Below are 15,938 nucleotides of genomic sequence, written 5' to 3'. Positions count from 1 at the left end.
AGCTGAGAGTACCTACAAGCTGAGAGTGCCTACAAGCTGAGAGTACCTACAAGCTGAGTACCTACAAACTGGGAGTGCCTACAAGCTTAGAGTACCTACAAGCTGAGAGTACCTACAAGCTGAGAGTACCTTCAAGTACCTACAAGATGAGAGTACCTTCAAGCTGAGAGTGCCTACAAGCTGAGAGCGCCTACAAGCTGAGAGTACCTACAAGCAGAGAGTACCTACAAACTGAGTGCCTACAAGCTGAGAGTACCTACAAGCTGTGAGTGCCTACAAGCTGAGAGTGCCTACAAGCTGAGAGTGCCTACAAGCTGAGAGTACATACAAACTGGGAGTGCCTACAAGCTGAGATTACCTACAAGCTGAGAGTACCAACAAGCTGAGAGTGCCTACAAGCTGAGAGTGCCTACAAGCTGAGAGTACATACCAACTGGGAGTGCCTACAAGCTGAGATTACCTACAAGCTGAGAGTACCAACAAGCTGAGAGTGCCTACCAGGTGAGAGCGCCTACAAGCTGAGAGTACCTACAAGCAGAGAGTACCTACAAACTGAGTGCCTACAAGCTGAGAGCACCTACAAGCTGAGAGTGCCTACAAGCTGAGAGTGCCTACAAGCTGAGAGTGCCTACAAGCTGAGAGTGCCTACAAGCTGAGAGTACCTACAAGCTGAGAGTACATACAAACTGGGAGTGCCTACAAGCTGAGATTACCTACAAGCTGAGAGTACCAACAAGCTGAGAGTGCCTACAAGCGGAGAGTATCTACAAGCAGAGAGTACCCACAAACTGAGTGCCTACAAGCTGAGAGTACCTACAAGTACCTACAAGATGAGTACCTACAAGCTGAGAGTGCCTACAAGCTGAGAGTACCTACAAGCAGAGAGTACCTACAAACTGAGTGCCTACAAGCTGAGAGTACCTACAAGCTGAGAGTACCTACAAGCTGAGAGTGCCTACAAGCTGAGAGTACCTACAAGCTGACTGTACCTACAAGCGGAGAGTACCTACAAGCTGAGAGTACCTTCAAGTACCTACAAGATGAGAGTACCTACAAGCTGAGAGTACCTACAAGCGGAGAGTACCTACAAGCTGAGAGTACCTACAAGCTGAGAGTACCTACAAGCTGAGAGTGCCTACAGGCTGAGAGTGCCTACAAGCTGAGAGTACCTACAAACTGAGTGCCTACAAACTGAGAGTACCTACAAGCTGAGTACATACAAGCTGAGAGTACCTACAGGCTGAGAGTGCATATAAGCTGAGAGTACCTACAAGCTGAGAGTGCCTACAAACTGAGTGCCCCTACAAACTGAGTGCCTACAAGCTGAGAGTACCTACAAGCTGAGAGTACCTACAAGCTGACAGTACCTACAAGCTGAGAGTGCCTACAAGCTGAGTACCTACAAGCTGGGAATACCTACAAGCTGAGTACCTACAAACTGGGAGTGCCTACAAGCTTAGAGTACCTACAAGCTGAGAGTACCTACAAGCTGAGAGTACCTTCAAGTACCTACAAGCTGAGAGTGCCTACAAGCTGAGAGTACCTACAAGCAGAGAGTACCTACAAACTGAGTGCCTACAAGCTGAGAGTACCTACAAGCTGAGAGTACCTACAAGCTGAGAGTGCCTACAAGCTGAGAGTACCTACAAGCTGAGTACCTACAAACTGGGAGTGCCTACAAGCTTAGAGTACCTACAAGCTGAGAGTACCTACAAGCTGAGAGTACCTTCAAGTACCTACAAGATGAGAGTACCTACAAGATGAGAGTACCTTCAAGCTGAGAGTACCTAAAAGCTGAGAGTGCCTACAAGCTGAGAGTACCAACAAGCTGAGAGTGCCTACAAGCTGAGAGCGCCTACAAGCTGAGAGTACCTACAAGCAGAGAGTACCTACAAACTGAGTGCCTACAAGCTGAGAGTACCTACAAGCTGTGAGTGCCTACAAGCTGAGAGTGCCTACAAGCTGAGAGTGCCTACAAGCTGAGAGTACATACAAACTGGGAGTGCCTACAAGCTGAGATTACCTACAAGCTGAGAGTACCAACAAGCTGAGAGTGCCTACAAGCTGAGAGTACCTACAAGCGGAGAGTATCTACAAGCAGAGAGTACCCACAAACTGAGTGCCTACAAGCTGAGAGTACCTACAAGTACCTACAAGATGAGTACCTACAAGCTGAGAGTGCCTACAAGCTGAGAGTACCTACAAGCAGAGAGTACCTACAAACTGAGTGCCTACAAGCTGAGAGTACCTTCAAGTACCTACAAGCTGAGAGTGCCTACAAGCTGAGAGTACTTACAAGCGGAGAGTACCTACAAGCTGAGAGTACCTTCAAGTACCTACAAGATGAGAGTGCCTACAAGCTGAGAGTGCCTACAAACTGAGATTGCCTATAAGCTGAGAGTACCTACAAGCTGAGAGTACCTACAAACTGAGTGCCTACAAGCTGAGAGTACCTACAAGTACCTACAAGATGAGTACCTACAAGCTAAGAGTACCTACAAGCAGAGTACCTACAAACGGAGTGTCTACAAACTGAGAGTACCGTCAAGTACCTACAAGATGAGAGTACCTACAAGCTGAGAGTGCCTACAAGCTGAGTACCAACAAGCTGAGAGTGCCTACAAGCTGAGTGCCTACAAGCTGAGAGTGCCTACAAGCTGAGTGCCTACAAGCTGAGAGTGCCTACAAGCTGAGTACCAACAAGCTGAGTACCAACAAGCTGAGAGTGCCTACAAGCTGAGTGCCTACAAGCTGAGAGTACCTACAAGTACCTACAAGATGAGTACCTACAAGCTGAGAGTGCCTACAAGCTGAGAGTACCTACAAGCAGAGAGTACCTACAAACTGAGTGCCTACAAGCTGTGAGTACCTACAAGCTGAGAGTGCCTACAAGCTGAGAGTGCCTACAAGCTGAGAGTGCCTACAAGCTGAGAGTACCTACCAGCTGAGAGTACCTACAAGCGGAGAGTGCCTACAAGCTGAGAGTACCTTCAAGTACCTACAAGATGAGAGTACCTACAAGCTGAGAGTGCCTACAAGCTGAGAGTGCCTACAAACTGGGAGTGCCTACAAGCTGAGATTACCTACAAGCTGAGTACCTACAAGCTGAGAGTACCTACAAGCTGAGTACCTACAAGCTGAGAGTACCAACAAGCTGAGAGTGCCTACAAGCTGAGAGTGCCTACAAGCTGAGAGTACATACCAACTGGGAGTGCCTACAAGCTGAGATTACCTACAAGCTGAGAGTACCAACAAGCTGAGAGTGCCTACCAGCTGAGAGCGCCTACAAGCAGAGAGTACCTACAAACTGAGTGCCTACAAGCTGAGAGTACCTACAAGCTGAGAGTGCCTACAAGCTGAGAGTGCCTACAAGCTGAGAGTGCCTACAAGCTGAGAGTACCTACCAGCTGAGAGTACCTACAAGCAGAGAGTACCTACAAACTGAGTGCCTACAAGCTGAGAGTACCTTCAAGTACCTACAAGCTGAGAGTGCCTACAAGCTGAGAGTACTTACAAGCGGAGAGTACCTACAAGCTGAGAGTACCTTCAAGTACCTACAAGATGAGAGTGCCTACAAGCTGAGAGTGCCTACAAACTGAGATTGCCTATCAGCTGAGAGTACCTACAAGCTGAGAGTACCTACAAACTGAGTGCCTACAAGCTGAGAGTACCTACAAGTACCTACAAGATGAGTACCTACAAGCTAAGAGTACCTACAAGCAGAGTACCTACAAACGGAGTGTCTACAAACTGAGAGTACCGTCAAGTACCTACAAGATGAGAGTACCTACAAGCTGAGAGTGCCTACAAGCTGAGTACCAACAAGCTGAGAGTGCCTACAAGCTGAGTGCCTACAAGCTGAGAGTGCCTACAAGCTGAGTGCCTACAAGCTGAGAGTGCCTACAAGCTGAGTACCAACAAGCTGAGTACCAACAAGCTGAGAGTGCCTACAAGCTGAGTGCCTACAAGCTGAGAGTACCTACAAGTACCTACAAGATGAGTACCTACAAGCTGAGAGTGCCTACAAGCTGAGAGTACCTACAAGCAGAGAGTACCTACAAACTGAGTGCCTACAAGCTGAGAGTACCTACAAGCTGAGAGTGCCTACAAGCTGAGAGTGCCTACAAGCTGAGAGTGCCTACAAGCTGAGAGTACCTACCAGCTGAGAGTACCTACAAGCGGAGAGTGCCTACAAGCTGAGAGTACCTTCAAGTACCTACAAGATGAGAGTACCTACAAGCTGAGAGTGCCTACAAGCTGAGAGTGCCTACAAACTGGGAGTGCCTACAAGCTGAGATTACCTACAAGCTGAGTACCTACAAGCTGAGAGTACCTACAAGCTGAGTACCTACAAGCTGAGAGTACCAACAAGCTGAGAGTGCCTACAAGCTGAGAGTGCCTACAAGCTGAGAGTACATACCAACTGGGAGTGCCTACAAGCTGAGATTACCTACAAGCTGAGAGTACCAACAAGCTGAGAGTGCCTACCAGCTGAGAGCGCCTACAAGCTGAGAGTACCTACAAGCAGAGAGTACCTACAAACTGAGTGCCTACAAGCTGAGAGCACCTACAAGCTGAGAGTGCCTACAAGCTGAGAGTGCCTACAAGCTGAGAGTGCCTACAAGCTGAGAGTGCCTACAAGCTGAGAGTACCTACAAGCTGAGAGTACATACAAACTGGGAGTGCCTACAAGCTGAGAGTACCAACAAGCTGAGAGTGCCTACAAGCGGAGAGTATCTACAAGCAGAGAGTACCCACAAACTGAGTGCCTACAAGCTGAGAGTACCTACAAGTACCTACAAGATGAGTACCTACAAGCTGAGAGTGCCTACAAGCTGAGAGTACCTACAAGCAGAGAGTACCTACAAACTGAGTGCCTACAAGCTGAGAGTACCTACAAGCTGAGAGTACCTACAAGCTGAGAGTGCCTACAAGCTGAGAGTACCTACAAGCTGACAGTACCTACAAGCGGAGAGTACCTACAAGCTGAGAGTACCTTCAAGTACCTACAAGATGAGAGTACCTACAAGCTGAGAGTACCTACAAGCGGAGAGTACCTACAAGCTGAGAGTACCTACAAGCTGAGAGTACCTTCAAGTACCTACAAGCTGAGAGTACCTACAAGCTGAGAGTGCCTACAGGCTGAGAGTGCCTACAAGCTGAGAGTACCTACAAACTGAGTGCCTACAAACTGAGAGTACCTACAAGCTGAGTACATACAAGCTGAGAGTACCTACAGGCTGAGAGTGCCTACAAGCTGAGAGTACCTACAAGCTGAGAGTGCCTACAAGCTGAGTACCTACAAGCTGGGAATACCTACAAGCTGAGTACCTACAAACTGGGAGTGCCTACAAGCTTAGAGTACCTACAAGCTGAGAGTACCTACAAGCTGAGAGTACCTTCAAGTACCTACAAGCTGAGAGTGCCTACAAGCTGAGAGTACCTACAAGCAGAGAGTACCTACAAACTGAGTGCCTACAAGCTGAGAGTACCTACAAGCTGAGAGTACCTACAAGCTGAGAGTGCCTACAAGCTGAGAGTACCTACAAGCTGAGTACCTACAAACTGGGAGTGCCTACAAGCTTAGAGTACCTACAAGCTGAGAGTACCTACAAGCTGAGAGTACCTTCAAGTACCTACAAGATGAGAGTACCTACAAGATGAGAGTACCTTCAAGCTGAGAGTACCTAAAAGCTGAGAGTGCCTACAAGCTGAGAGTACCAACAAGCTGAGAGTGCCTACAAGCTGAGAGCGCCTACAAGCTGAGAGTACCTACAAGCAGAGAGTACCTACAAACTGAGTGCCTACAAGCTGAGAGTACCTACAAGCTGTGAGTGCCTACAAGCTGAGAGTGCCTACAAGCTGAGAGTGCCTACAAGCTGAGAGTACATACAAACTGGGAGTGCCTACAAGCTGAGATTACCTACAAGCTGAGAGTACCAACAAGCTGAGAGTGCCTACAAGCTGAGAGTACCTACAAGCGGAGAGTATCTACAAGCAGAGAGTACCCACAAACTGAGTGCCTACAAGCTGAGAGTACCTACAAGTACCTACAAGATGAGTACCTACAAGCTGAGAGTGCCTACAAGCTGAGAGTACCTACAAGCAGAGAGTACCTACAAACTGAGTGCCTACAAGCTGAGAGTACCTTCAAGTACCTACAAGCTGAGAGTGCCTACAAGCTGAGAGTACTTACAAGCGGAGAGTACCTACAAGCTGAGAGTACCTTCAAGTACCTACAAGATGAGAGTGCCTACAAGCTGAGAGTGCCTACAAACTGAGATTGCCTATAAGCTGAGAGTACCTACAAGCTGAGAGTACCTACAAACTGAGTGCCTACAAGCTGAGAGTACCTACAAGTACCTACAAGATGAGTACCTACAAGCTAAGAGTACCTACAAGCAGAGTACCTACAAACGGAGTGTCTACAAACTGAGAGTACCGTCAAGTACCTACAAGATGAGAGTACCTACAAGCTGAGAGTGCCTACAAGCTGAGTACCAACAAGCTGAGAGTGCCTACAAGCTGAGTGCCTACAAGCTGAGAGTGCCTACAAGCTGAGTGCCTACAAGCTGAGAGTGCCTACAAGCTGAGTACCAACAAGCTGAGTACCAACAAGCTGAGAGTGCCTACAAGCTGAGTGCCTACAAGCTGAGAGTACCTACAAGTACCTACAAGATGAGTACCTACAAGCTGAGAGTGCCTACAAGCTGAGAGTACCTACAAGCAGAGAGTACCTACAAACTGAGTGCCTACAAGCTGAGAGTACCTACAAGCTGAGAGTGCCTACAAGCTGAGAGTGCCTACAAGCTGAGAGTGCCTACAAGCTGAGAGTACCTACCAGCTGAGAGTACCTACAAGCGGAGAGTGCCTACAAGCTGAGAGTACCTTCAAGTACCTACAAGATGAGAGTACCTACAAGCTGAGAGTGCCTACAAGCTGAGAGTGCCTACAAACTGGGAGTGCCTACAAGCTGAGATTACCTACAAGCTGAGTACCTACAAGCTGAGAGTACCTACAAGCTGAGTACCTACAAGCTGAGAGTACCAACAAGCTGAGAGTGCCTATAAGTTGAGAGTGCCTACAAGCTGAGAGTGCCTACAGGCTGAGAGTGCCTACAAGCTGAGAGTACCTACAAGCTGAGAGTGCCTACAAGCTGAGTGCCTACAAGCTGAGAGTACCTACAAGTACCTACAAGATGAGTACCTACAAGCTGAGAGTGCCTACAAGCTGAGAGTACCTACAAGCAGAGAGTACCTACAAACTGAGTGCCTACAAGCTGAGAGTACCTACAAGCTGAGAGTGCCTACAAGCTGAGAGTGCCTACAAGCTGAGAGTGCCTACAAGCTGAGAGTACCTACAAGCTGAGAGTACCTACAAGCGGAGAGTATCTACAAGCTGGGAGTGCCTACAAGCTGAGATTACCTACAAGCTGAGAGTACCTACAAGCTGAGAGTACCTACAAGCTGAGTACCTACAAGCTGAGAGTTCCTACAAGCTGAGAGTGCCTACAAGCTGAGAGTACCTACAAGCTGAGAGTACCTACAAGCTGAGAGTATCTACAAGCTGAGTACCTACAAACTGGGAGTGCCTATAAGCTGAGAGTACCTACAATCAGAGTACCTACAAGCTGAGAGTACCTACAAGCTGAGAGTACCTACAATCTGAGAGTGCCTACAATCTGAGAGTACCTACAATCTGAGAGTACCTACAAATTGAGAGTACCTACAAGATGAGAGCGCCTACAATTCTTCCAATAATTGTTTACAGACAGATTATTTCACTTAAGTGAAAAGCTGAGGACAAAGGAGACTGAATAGCTGACTCCCAGCATAACATTTTGATTTGTCCTCTCTGAATAAACCCATTTTCCTCTCCCTGATTTGCTTTGGAGTTTGTGTTATTGAAGAATAACATAACAGAACTGTTGCATTTATATTTTTGTCCAGTGAAAGTTCTACTACTTAACCAAAATGGATCTCCATTCCCATATCCTAAATGTATCAACCTCCCTAACAAAGTACACATAAAGGCTTACAAAACTCAGGAAAAATTATGAATAAGGAAATGTCATTTTGCTGCTAAAACCTGTAGGCTGTGACAACTGCTTATCCTTGCAGCGTTATATGCATTCATTCTTAAATATATGCATATGTAAATATATACACACAAAGTCATGAGATTTTTTTTTGAAGTCATAATTTTATTATGTTTCATTTTTAGAGCCAATGGCCTTTAGATGACGATCTGAGAAAATAAGGACAAAGGGAGAAAAATCACAGGTTTCTTTTTTTCTATTTTTTCATTGATGGCATTGAATTCAGTCGTGGTGATAACATCCTTTACCCCTGGAGTTGGTGGTTGGGGGTGTCACTAGAGGAAACGTCCCTGGCCTTGCTTCTCTCTCATCCATGCCTGGATCCTCTCCTTCAGTTCAGGGACTGTGAATAAAGACAATGACACAGCAAAACGTGACCACAAACCCCTGAGGACCTTAACCGTTAATAAGGTGTGCTAGTAGGACATGTTGCCTAAAAGAAAATGGAAAATAAACAGACTTCAATTGCAGTTAGAGAGCTGGTCCTCTTCTTTCATTCTTATGTGACCAACTCTTGACTGGAAGACCATGCTGTGTGTGTACATACGTGACTCCAGCAAGACCATGCTGTGTCAACATACGTGACTCCAGCATGACCATGCTGTGTGTGAACATACGTGACTCCAGGAAGACCATGCTGTGTGTGTACATACATGACTCCAGCAAGACCATGCTGTGTGTGAACATACGTGACTCCAGCAAGACCATGCTGTGTGTGAACATACGTGACTCCAGCAAGACCATGCTGTGTGTGAACATACGTGACTCCAGCATGACCATGCTGTGTGTGTCTACATACGTGACTCCAGCATGACCATGCTGTGTGTGTACATACGTGACTCCAGCAAGACCATGCTGTGTGTGAACATACGTGACTCCAGCATGACCATGCTGTGTGTGTGTACATACGTGACTCCAGCAAGACCATGCTGTGTGTGAACAAACGTGACTCCAGCATGACCATGCTGTGTGTGAACATACGTGACTCCAGCATAACCATGCTGTGTGTGTGTACATGCGTGACTCCAGCAAGACCATTCTGTGTGTGAACATATGTGACTCCAGCAAGACCATGCTGTGTGTGTACATACGTGACTCCAGCAAGACCATGCTGTGTGTGTACATACGTGACTCCAGGAAGACCATGCTGTGTGTACATACGTGACTCCAGCAAGACCATGCTGTGTGTGTGTACATACGTGACTCCAGGAAGACCATGCTGTGTGTGTGTACATACGTGACTCCAGGAAGACCATGCTGTGTGTGTGTACATACGTGACTCCAGCATGCTTTCGTTGAGAGGCTGTCTGTTAAAGGGGTCAGTGGGGGAGTTGAGAAGGTGGCGGAGGATGATGGCTCGGTCCATGATGTTCCCAGAGGGAAGTATCACAGGGTCAGTCATTAATGTGTCCATCAGAGGGTCTGTGGACACACACGTACACAGACAAAAACAAAGAGAAAATTACATTCATCTTCAATTAAATTCATAAAATCAACATATACAGTGGGGCAAAAAAGTATTTAGTCAGCCACCAATTGTGCAAGTTCTCCCACTTAAAAAGATGAGGCCTGTAATTTTCATCATAGGTACACTTCAACTATGACAGACAAGATGAGAAAAAAAAATCCAGAAAATCACATTGTAGGATTTTTAATGAATTTATTTGCAAATTATGGTGGAAAATAAGTATTTGGTCAATAAACTTTTGTTATCTCAATACTTTGTTATATACCCTTTGTTGGCAATGACAGAGGTCAAACGTTTTCTGTAAGTCTTCACAAGGTTTTCACACACTGTTGCTGGTATTTTGGCCCATTCCTCCATGCAGAACTCTAGAGCAGTGATGTTTTGGGGCTGTTGCTGGGCAACACGGACTTTCAACTCCCTCCAAAGATTTTCTATGGGGTTGAGATCTGGAGACTGGCTAGGCCACTCCAGGACCTTGAAATGCTTCTTACAAAGCCACTCCTTCGTTGCCCGGGCGGTGTGTTTGGGATCCCTAATCAATACCCTAATCAATTCTACGGTTGAGTAGCTGTATCTAAGGTGAATTCAAGCAGGACCACCCAGTTCTTCTCTCCAAGGAATTGTGCGTCTACACTGCTTTCATTCCCACGCTGGAACCATCTATATGGCTGACCATCCTCAGAAGACCCCTCTTACAGAACGAGGGCGAGGAAACAGACAACTAGGAGAAAGGACACTGACATTGTGTGGACAAGCAGAGACCCGTTAACAAAAGAGGTTCCGCCATCAGAGGGAGAAGGCGGAACTCGGTCCATGTAGAGATAACCCAACGTAGACCTTCGACAAGTAACAACATCAATATATTCTGACCTGTAAATTGGCAATTCGGGGCAAGGTGTTAGGGCTAAACCAAGTTTACAAATGTATCCAAGTGTGCTTTTCTCTCGGTCCCGCTCTCTCTTTTAAATCCCCATTTTGTGAAACACGTGTCATATTGTGTTGGCCCGCTAGGGACCTGTTTCATTGTACTAAGTTCTAATCAATAACCTAGACTGTATGTGTGTGTGTGTGTATCTTATATTATCATTTAGCTTGTTAGTAAATAAATAATCAACTCAATTGGTGTGGTACGGAATGAGTGAGAGCTGGGTTTCTGCAGATTTACAAACTATGCGACGAGACTGTAGAGAAAATTAATTAGCGACTGCTGTAAAAATCAATATTCTGATATTCTTTGAGTTAATATGGGAAACGGAAACACAGTAAAACAAACGTTTCCCATGGTGCCCCAGGTTACTGAGTTAATGATTACCTGATTAGTTTAATCACATAGTTATAAACATCAGTCGTCACTTTAAAGAGACCAACGTTAATGATAGGACTCAGTCACGATTTATGGCATTGTCTGGATGGCTGACTATGTTCGCAATCACAAAAGTCAAACACCTTATCCATGGCTTTTTTCCCATAGAACCCTGGGAGCAAGGACACCGTCGGGGGTATGAAGACATATGAAAACCTGAACTGACTAAATTAATGTTAATGTTAATGTGTGTGAATTAAATTGTGGTGTTGTTGTGTGTGGATTGTTTCAGGAGTTGACCAGTTGCACATTTTGATATATATTTATTTATACAATAAAATAAAACCTAAATGTATTTTTACAGCGTTACTGTCTTAATCTGTTCGTTGGACGGCGGTCGGTTCAAAGAGGGAGCGGCACAGCTGTCCTATGTCCTATAATTTAGATAATTGAGGTTGAAGAATGCATGTGTGTTTTTATCCCTTTTGTTTATTGTTTTGGCTAAATGATATTAGACGATGGGAGATTTGGCACTCTGGGAAGAATAAAAGACGGGTGGAAACTTTGCTCAAGGAGCCACTGTAAACCAAACTCCTGGTGTAGCATTCCGTTACACAATAGTGTCTTTTATACTTTTTATACTTTGAGATATCTTTGAGATATACTTTGAGATATCTACATACCATTTGATAATATTATTCTTATCACGTACCGGTAATACATCGGAGTACTTTGAAATGGACCGTATATTTCTGGGTAAATGTTATTCACATTACACACATTCCGACAGTATTCCTTGCCTTTTTCCACATTCTGTTATTTTTTTTATTTACCTTTATTTAACTAGGCAAGTCCGTTAAGAACAAATTCTTATTTTCAATGACGGCCTAGGAACAATGACTGCCTGTTCAGGGGCAGAACGACAGATTTGTACCTTGTCAGCTCGGGGGTTTGAACTTGCAACCTTCCGGTTACTAGTCTAACACTCTAACCACTAGGCTGCCCTGCCACCCCTATTGTACAGCCTTATTTTAAAATTGATCAATCTACACACCATACCCCATAATGACAAAGCAAAAACAGGTTTTTAGACATTTCTGAAAATGCATATATTTATTTTTTACAGAAATAAGTATTCAGACCCTGTGCTATGACAGTCGGAATTGAGCTCAGGTGCATTCGGTTTCCGTAGATCATGTTTCTACAACTTGGAGTCCACCCGTGGTAAATACAATTGATTGGACATGATTTGGAAAGACACCTGTCTACATATGGTCTCACAGTTGACAGTGCATGTCAGAGCGAAAACCAAGCCATGAGGTGGAAGGAAGTGTAAGTAGAGCTCCGAGCCAGGATTGTGTCGTGGTACAGATCTGGGGAAGGCTAACAAAACATTTATGCAGCACTGACGGTCCCCTAGAACACAGTGGCCTCCATCATTCCTAAATGGAAGTTTGGAACCACCAAGACTCCTCCTAGAGCTGACCGCCGAGCCAAACTGAGCAATCAGTGAGGAGGGCCTTGGTACGGCCCAGTACATCACTGGGGCCATGCTTCCTGCCATCCAGGACCTCTATATCAGGCGGTGTCAGAGGAAGGCCCTAAAATGCATATTCACAACTCTACCTACATGTACATGTTACCTCAATTACCTCGACTAACCGGTGCCCCCGCACATTGACTCTGTACCGGTACCTGCTGTATATAGCCTCGCAATTTAACTGCTGCTGTTTAATTATTTGTTACTTTTATTTTCTATTTTCAGTTTTTTACATAACACTTAACAAAAAAATCTTACTTCTTAAAGCATGGTTGGTTAAGGACTTGTAAGCAAGCATTTCACTGTAAGCTCTACACCTGTTGTATTCAGCACGTGACAAATAAAATTTGATGATTCGGTCAGGGAGGTGACCAAGAACCCGATGGTCACTCTGACAGAGCTCCAGAGTTCCTCTGTTGAGATGGGAGAACCTTCCAGAAAGACAACCATCTCTGCATCACTCTACCAATTAGACCTTTATGGTAGAGTGGCCATGCAGAATCTACTCCTCAGCCCGCTTGGTGTTTATCCGAAAGGCACCTAAAGGACTTTCAGACCATGAGAAACAAGATTCTCCAGTCTGATGAAACTAGTCAGGATTGAGGGAAAGATGAATGGAGCAAAGTACAGAGAGTTCCTTGATGAAGTCCTGAGCGCTCTGGAGCAGGTTTTCAAGACAACGACCCTAAGCACAGAGCCAAAAGAACGCAGGAGGGGCTTCTGGACAAGTCTCTGAATGTCCTTGAGTGGGCCAGCCAGAGCCCGGACTTGAACCCGATAGAGCCTCTCTGGAGAGAACTGAAAATAGCTGTACAGCAACACTCCCCATCCAACCTAACAGAGGCTCTGCAGAGAAGAATGGGAGAAATTCCCCAAATACAGGTACGCCAAGCTTGTAGAATCATACCCAAGAAGACTCAACCTCAACCAGCCTGTAAATCGCTGCCAGAGGTGCTTCAACAAAGTACTGAGTAAAGGCTCTGAATACATATGTAAATGTATATCTTTCATTTTTAATATACATTTGCAATAATGTCTAAAAATCTGTTTTTGCTTTGTCATTAAATCAGTTGTGTGTAGATTGATGAGGGGGAAAAAAACAATTAAATCCATTTATAGAATAAGGCTGTAATGTAACAAAATGTGGAAAAAGACGAGGGGTCTGAAAACTTTTCGAATGCTCTGTAATTTATAGTATTCCGAGTGATGCAAGGCTCGCTACCTTGGCTAGACCCATCGAATAAGCTTATGGGCCTATAGCATTCATATGATAATGGAGTCAGATTGAATATTATATTATGGTCGTATTACTCTTATACTAATTTCAGGATATCCTCAGTCGGAGTGGATTTTCACTGTATTACAACGGCACACTCCATTCGAGCACTGCGGATAGTGAGGCATATTTTTATTTATTTAACTAGGCAAGTCAGTTAAGAACATTTTTAAAAATTTACAATGGTGGCCTCCCCCGGCCAAACCCAGACCACGCTGGGCTAATTGTGCGCTGCCCTATGGGACTCCCAATCACTGCCGGGTGTGATAAGGCCTGAAAACGAACCAGGGACTGTGACACCTCTTGCACTGAGCTGCAGTGCTTTAGACCGCTGCGCCACTCAGGAGCCCATATCTGGAAATCAAAGTGAGTATGAGGCCTGCATTCCCCTCCCAGAGTATATTAGGTCAGTAGTTATAGGATAGCCCAGTCTAAGCTGTCTGTGTGACTGACCCTCATTACTCACAAAATGTCCTGAGTTTTGCCACGATAGAGGGTCTTCCTTTTACTTGTATGTCCCAATCAAACTGACTTGAAGTCAGCTCATTTGATCGAAGTCCTGGACTCATGAAAAAAAAAATCATGCGGACGTGCTGTAGCAGGCCTAATGTAGAATAGAGGACTGTGACCAGTCTTAGTAATTTAAGTCTTACTGCGACGTTGCAGCCAAATGAACATGCCGCTGCGGTCAGGGACAATTACTAACACAATAAATTAAATATATATATGTTTTGTTCCAAAACTTGCCAGTTTTAACACTAGAAAGTGAATTTAAAAACGTGCGAGTTTGAACACTGGAAAAGTTGAACACTTGCCTTTAAACTCGTCAGGTGCGTCACTGTAGTCCATTTCGGACTGCGAGTTCCTGGCGACTATCTCCTCCACCTTCTCCGATAGCAGCTTGAATTTTTCAATGGTGATGGTGGACTTGATGCCGGCTTTCTTCATCTTGGAAATCACTTCCTCAAAGAGCTCTCGGCTGTATGACCGCTGGAAAGGGAAGAGAAAGAACACCATGTAAGCTTTGGGTTATGTATTGCCCTAGTAACAATGGTGAATGGAGTCATTTTCTTTATACAGTGGGGCAAAAAAAGTATTTAGTCAGCCACCAATTGTGCAAGTTCTCCCACTTAAAAAGATGAGAGAGGCCTGTAATTTTCATCATAGATACACTTCAACTATGACAGACAAAATTAGAAAAAAAATCCAGAAAATCACATTGTAGGATTTTTTATGAATTTATTTGCAAATTATGGTGGAAAATAAGTATTTGGTCAATAACAAAAGTTAATCTCAATACTTTGTTATATACCCTTTGTTGGCAATGACAGAGGTCAAACGTTTTCTGTAAGTCTTCACAAGGTTTTCACACACTGTTGCTGGTATTTTGGCCCATTCCTCCATGCAGATCTCCTCTAGAGCAGTGATGTTTTGGGGCTGTTGCTGGGCAACACAGATCTTCAACTCCCTCCAAAGATTTTCTATGGGGTTGAGATCTGGAGACTGGCTAGGCCACTCCAGGACCTTGAAATGCTTCTTACGAAGCCACTTCGAAGCCTTCGTTGCCCGGGCGGTGTGTTTGGGATCATTGTCATGCTGAAAGACCCAGCCACGTTTCATCTTCAATGCCCTTGCTGATGGAAGGAGGTTTTCACTCAAAATCTCATTATACATGGCCCCATTCATTCTTTCCTTTACACGGATCAGTCGTCCTGGTCCCTTTGCAGAAAAACAGCCCCAAAGCATGATGTTTCCACCCCCATGCTTCACAGTAGGTATGGTGTTCTTTGGCTGCAACTCAGCATTCTTTGTCCTCCAAACACGACGAGTTGAGTTTTTACCAAAACGTTATATTTTGGTTTCATCTGACCATATGACATTCTCCCAATCTTCTTCATCCAAATGCTCTCTAGCAAACTTCAGATGGGCCTGGACATGTACTGGCTTAAGCAGGGGGACACGTCTGGCACTGCAGGATTTGAGTCCCTGGCGGCGTAGTGTGTTACTGATGGTAGGCTTTGGTCCCAGCTCTCTGCAGGTCATTCACTAGGTCCCCCGTGTGGTTCTGGAATTTTTGCTCACCGTTCTTGTGATCATTTTGACCCCGCGGGATCTTGCGTGGAGCCCCAGATTGAGGGAGATTATCAGGGGTCTTTGCTCCCACAGTTGATTTCTTCAAACCAGGCTGCTTACCTATTGCAGATTCAGTCTTCCCAGCCTGTTGCAGGTCTACAATTTTGTTTCTGGTGTCCT

At 45.2% G+C, this 15,938-nt stretch overlaps 1 protein-coding gene across 5 annotated transcripts in view; it reads right to left on the bottom strand.

The window, feature by feature from the left end:
- Window positions 1-8,182: 8,182 nt before the first annotated feature.
- Window positions 8,183-15,938, bottom strand: part of LOC110491883 (ubiquitin conjugation factor E4 B) — a 99,200-nt gene continuing 91,444 nt past the window's right edge. For all 5 annotated transcript variants that reach the window (XM_036946777.1, XM_036946774.1, XM_036946776.1 and 2 more), the window contains 3 exons: window positions 14,501-14,675; window positions 9,374-9,520; window positions 8,183-8,441 (listed from right to left, as the gene is read on the bottom strand). In XM_036946777.1, the coding sequence (XP_036802672.1) occupies window positions 8,374-8,441; window positions 9,374-9,520; window positions 14,501-14,675 (390 nt within the window). In that variant the 3' untranslated portion in view covers window positions 8,183-8,373. The remainder of the gene's footprint in view (window positions 8,442-9,373; window positions 9,521-14,500; window positions 14,676-15,938) is intronic.

This window comes from Oncorhynchus mykiss, chromosome 16 (assembly GCF_013265735.2).
Source record: "Oncorhynchus mykiss isolate Arlee chromosome 16, USDA_OmykA_1.1, whole genome shotgun sequence".
In the NCBI taxonomy this organism is placed as follows: domain Eukaryota; kingdom Metazoa; phylum Chordata; class Actinopteri; order Salmoniformes; family Salmonidae; genus Oncorhynchus; species Oncorhynchus mykiss.
This window is presented reverse-complemented; position numbering and strand designations above follow the sequence as displayed.